This window comes from Bos grunniens, chromosome 20, assembly GCF_055505025.1.
Source record: "Bos grunniens cultivar Pamir isolate PY7600 chromosome 20, Bosgru_T2T1.0, whole genome shotgun sequence".
NCBI classification, from domain to species: Eukaryota; Metazoa; Chordata; class Mammalia; order Artiodactyla; family Bovidae; genus Bos; species Bos grunniens.
Window position 1 is genome coordinate 72,506,726 of NC_141184.1, and position 4,432 is coordinate 72,511,157.

Genomic DNA, 4,432 nt, shown 5'->3' on the forward strand with positions numbered 1-4,432 from the left:
GGTTTGATCCCTGGGTCGGGAAGATCCCCTGGAGAAAGAAATGGCAAACCACTCCAGTATTCTTGACTGGGAAATGCCACGGACAGAGGAGCCTGACCGGCCACAGTCCATGGGTAGCATAAAAGTTGGGCACAACTGAGCAACTAAGAAGTATTTCCAAGGACCACATTCAAGAGATTTGGAACTCTTGCTTGACTTCCTCATGTTGACCATGTTGACTAGGCAGCAGATAGCAGCTGATTCATCTGTACAATTAACAAAGAATGTGTCATTCTGTTCTATACTTTTCTGTACTGTAGGAAGAGACTGTACAGAGCAGATGTCTGGACTTCTACAGGACTTTTGGTCCTTTAGAGGATTACAGTTGCACCATCAATGCTTGCCAGGGGTGGCAGGAAGGCGGCCCTGAAAGTTTGAGTCCAGACATGTCCAGTGTTTTAGGATATATCAGATGAGTAAGAATGCATTTACCCTTCACTATGTCTCCATAGAAAGTTGCTTTGGGTTTGGAGGTACACACACACACACACACACACACACACACCCTGCCGCCGAGACAGGTCAAGAGCTAGAAACCACAGGTAAGGGAGACGGAGAAAGAGGGAGAGAGAGACAGCAAGAGGACACGCAAGCTTCCCAACCCCCGGCCTCCACACCCTCCCCCCTCCACTCTGGGTATCCACCCGGCCCCAAGTCGACCCGACCCCACCCTCACCCACCGACACACTCACACACACTCTCACACACTCACCCTCTGGCCTGGGGGTGGGGGCTGGGTCTCGCCTTAGGTAGCCAGGCCAAAGGGGACCTTTGAGACCTCGGCTTCAAGGAAGTCTTGGGGTCCCCACGGGTGACCGCCAGCCCCAGGGCACCGCGTCCAGCCGGGCCCGGCCCAAAGCTGATGCCCCCTCCCTTGGGGAAGCTGCTTCTTCCGCGTGGCCTTCCTCTGAGGTGCGTCACGGGCTGTGCCAGTGTGTCTGTCTCAGATCCGATGCCATCCTCTCTCCCCTGTCTGTCTCCTGTTTGCTGTCTCTCTGTCGCTCGCTCTGTGTCTCCCTCTGTCTCTGCCTCCGCGCGTGTGTGTGTGTGTGTGCGCGCGCGCGCACGCGTCTGTCTGTCTGTCTATCTGTAGCTCCCTCTCACAGTCCTGGAGTCTATCTCTGAACTTTCATCTCTTTCTGCCTCTGTCTCTCCTGACACCCGGCGGCCCGTCCGTTCCTCTGGCCCGGGCCTCTCACAGGTGCTATGGCTCTGGCTGATGAGGTTGCGACGGCGGGCTGTCGACTGTCTGTATGTCTGTCCGTGTGCCTGCCTGTTGCTTGTCTGCTCTTGCAGGAAGGTTGTGTGCTTGTCCGGCGGCGTGGGGGAAAGGTGGGGGCCTCGGTAGGGCGAAGGAGCGGGGCTGAGGCGCTCGGGTGGACCGCGCCTCCGTGGCTCCCGGTGGGTTTGGGCACCGGGCAGGTGTCGGGCAGGATGGGCGCTCAGGGCCCTGGCTGGGCTGCGCCTAGGCCCACAGGAGGCTCAGAGGCCCGAGGGCCGCGGGGGTCGGGCGGCGGCGGGGCCGAAAGCCAGACACCTCCAGGCCGCGTGGCCCTGGGCAGCGAACGGGATTGGGGGAGGCCCGGCTCGCCGAGCACGGCCTGGCCTGGAGAGGCCCGGGGTGGAGGGCGCCAGGACCTCCACGCCCCTCAGCCCACCCCCCAGGCCCCGTGCGCACGCACGCCTGGCATGCCCCTGGGGGTCCCGGAAGCCCTCCGGGCTGCCGATCCTGGCCAGTCGTTTGCTGGCCGCGGGGTGGCAGTGTTCGGGGGCGTGGCGGCATTGGCCGGCGGAGTCTGGTCGCGGGTCCTTCGGCTCAAGTACAGCGCGCACCCCCATGGTGAGGTGCGGCCTGCTGGCCCAACCGGCAGGTCAGACCGAAAGGGAGGCACAGCGCAGGGCTCTTAGGGCGCCCGGCGGCAGCCGCCTCCTTCTACGGCCATACCACCCTGACCGCGCCTGATCTCGTCTGATCTCGACGGCTCACATTTGATGGTGGTCTTGTCATCTCCTACCTCTTTCTCGTAAAGCTGGCAGCTGAGGGAATGAGGTAAGTGTAAAATTGAATAACAATAGACTGTGTGGAATCTGTGAATGTGGAGCTCTGTGAATCCGTAGGTCTAAGGAGAGACTGGCAGCTGCCGACGTGGAGTATCTGTCCCCATGACCACGTTTACGTCATCAAATGTGCCATTGACCGCCCTCCCCCCACCCCGGGTGGCAGGGACCCCCACGTGGCAGCCCCCAGGCTCGCTCTCTCTGGCTCATCCACCCTCTAGAAGTTTCCCCAGACCCTCAGTAGGAGTGGGCACTGCTGCGGGTGTGCGTTGTGTGTCCTCGTGCCCCATGTGACGTTGCACGACTAACCGCACTCTGTGTTTGCACCCTTCCTCCCGCGCTCATGGGACCAGGCAGTATGGCGGGAATGCAGGGGCTGGATTCTGCTACAGTCAGGACTTGCTCCTGATGTGCTTCGGGGTGAGTACAGGCCGGCCTGGTCCTGCGGGGGCACGGAGCCCACGCCCCAGGGAGTGGAGGGTCAGTGGGTCTCTGGAGGTTAGCCTGGGAGAACCCTCACAGCAGAGAACGTGACCTTGGCGCCCCACTGCCGCCGGAGTGGTCAGAGCATGGCCAAGGCCCCTCGCATAGGGACGCATGGGTATCCCTCCCACAGCGGCAGTGCTGCCGGCCACGCCCTGCGTGCACGTTCTCGGAGGGAACAGGGCCCAGAGCGTCAGGGTTCACGAGGCTGCCCTGCCCTGGGCCTCTCCGTACGGAGGCCAGCGTTTCACACGGAGGTGCACCGGCATCTGGGGCTCGGCTGCTGCTAAGGGGCCACCCTCCCTTGCAGGTGCTGCTCTGGGTGGGCCTCTGGTGGGTCCGGCCCTGGGGCCCAGCCCTGCTCGAGCAACTCTGAGGGCAGGAGGCTGTCTGCTCTGTCCTGTTCACATCTCAGCTAGAAAGCTGGATTGGGCTTTTGAGTTTTTTTTACCAGCAGCTTTTAGCTGTATGTCAGAATAAAGTCAGCCACAGAGTACTCTCCTTGATCTGCTTGGCCCTCCATGTTTCTCTGAATTCTCAAAGCAGCTGAAGCCCCAAATGGGGTGGGGGTTGGGGGTGTCAGGAGGGGCAGGGGCTGGGGCACCAGCTGCCAACCCAGGACTGACTTTTCTGTGTGTGTGTTTCCAGTTTACCTGCACGAATTCTCCAGATGTTTATACAGCATCCAGTATACAACAAAGACTACATTTTGAACTCGATGGAATCTTTACTCTGTTAATACTTGTTACATAGACCCGAAGATATTACAGGGTTTTTAATTAGTGAAAAATTCATGAATACCATAGAGAAAATATTTTAGAATTTAATGTTTCTGATATTTATGTAAACTTATGACTTCATTTATATAATTACTTCCTTTTTCTTGTATATTCAGGCTATGAATATCCTTTCAGATCAATTTCATGTTCTGATACCTGATTTCAGTCTTTCAAATGAATGTACTGTAGTGCTTGTCTGTATAAATCCTATGAACAAACACAGGGCTTTTGTAAATGATGCATTTATTGTAATTATTCTTGTTTAATTTTTCAATGTTAAACCATGAGAGAAGGGGTTTTCCTGCGATTGTAAAATCATCATGACACGGTGTGCTTTATTATCCTTCCAGAATGTAACCAAGCTCTCCAACAATCACTCTGAAATAAGCAAACTTAATTTCAACCAATTGTTGTTGGATGTTAACGACTGGCCTAAGCTGTACTTTTTCTAGCAAGAAATGCTTTTTGTCCACAGCGTGAAGTGATTTAAAAGTACTGGGTGTTAAATGTGAGCTTCTAATGAAATTTGGGCTGAAAGGATGCCTAGAAGAAGACTGAAAATCTCTCCTGTAACCCAGTCTCTGTGGACCCGGATCCCTCCTCTCCGGTGAGACTCTTTGGGGACCAATCGAGATGCCCTGCACCCGCTACAGAGCCATCGAGCTGGACAGTGAAGGTGCCACTTCCCAGACAGATAGGGTAGTATAGCTCTGACAAAGGCCTTATTTTTATGTAAATCATCTTTTTACATGATTGTAAACATGTTTAAAGAATGGACCTAGGCGTACATTTTTAGATTGTGATGACATAGCCATTCTGGATCGTATAAGTAGCAAATGTAATTTTTACTTTTTCAGCGGCACATTAAAAAAGCCAGCAAGAGATGCGTTCAGGTCACAGTGTGATATTTATTATGCAGCTGGTATCTTGGTAGACAGAGACAGCATGTCTCTTTACATGTGGGTTCCGCCTTTAATTTACTTGTACAATTCATTGTTATCATTCTATTTTCCTATTAATCTTTTGTGAACTTCCCGAATATGTGACAAAGTATGTACAGTCTACTTTTGAAC

At 54.5% G+C, this 4,432-nt stretch overlaps 1 protein-coding gene across 1 annotated transcript; it reads left to right on the forward strand.

The window, feature by feature from the left end:
- Nucleotides 1–1,126: 1,126 nt before the first annotated feature.
- On the forward strand, nucleotides 1,127–4,243 carry LOC147350712 (uncharacterized). The gene is made up of 3 exons (XM_086362289.1): nucleotides 1,127–2,089; nucleotides 2,451–2,517; nucleotides 3,229–4,243. Exon 1 carries the CDS (start codon nucleotides 1,246–1,248, stop codon nucleotides 1,945–1,947), a length of 702 nt encoding a protein of 233 aa, XP_086218415.1. The 5' UTR covers nucleotides 1,127–1,245; the 3' UTR covers nucleotides 1,948–2,089; nucleotides 2,451–2,517; nucleotides 3,229–4,243.
- The last annotated feature ends 189 nt before the right edge of the window (nucleotides 4,244–4,432 follow it).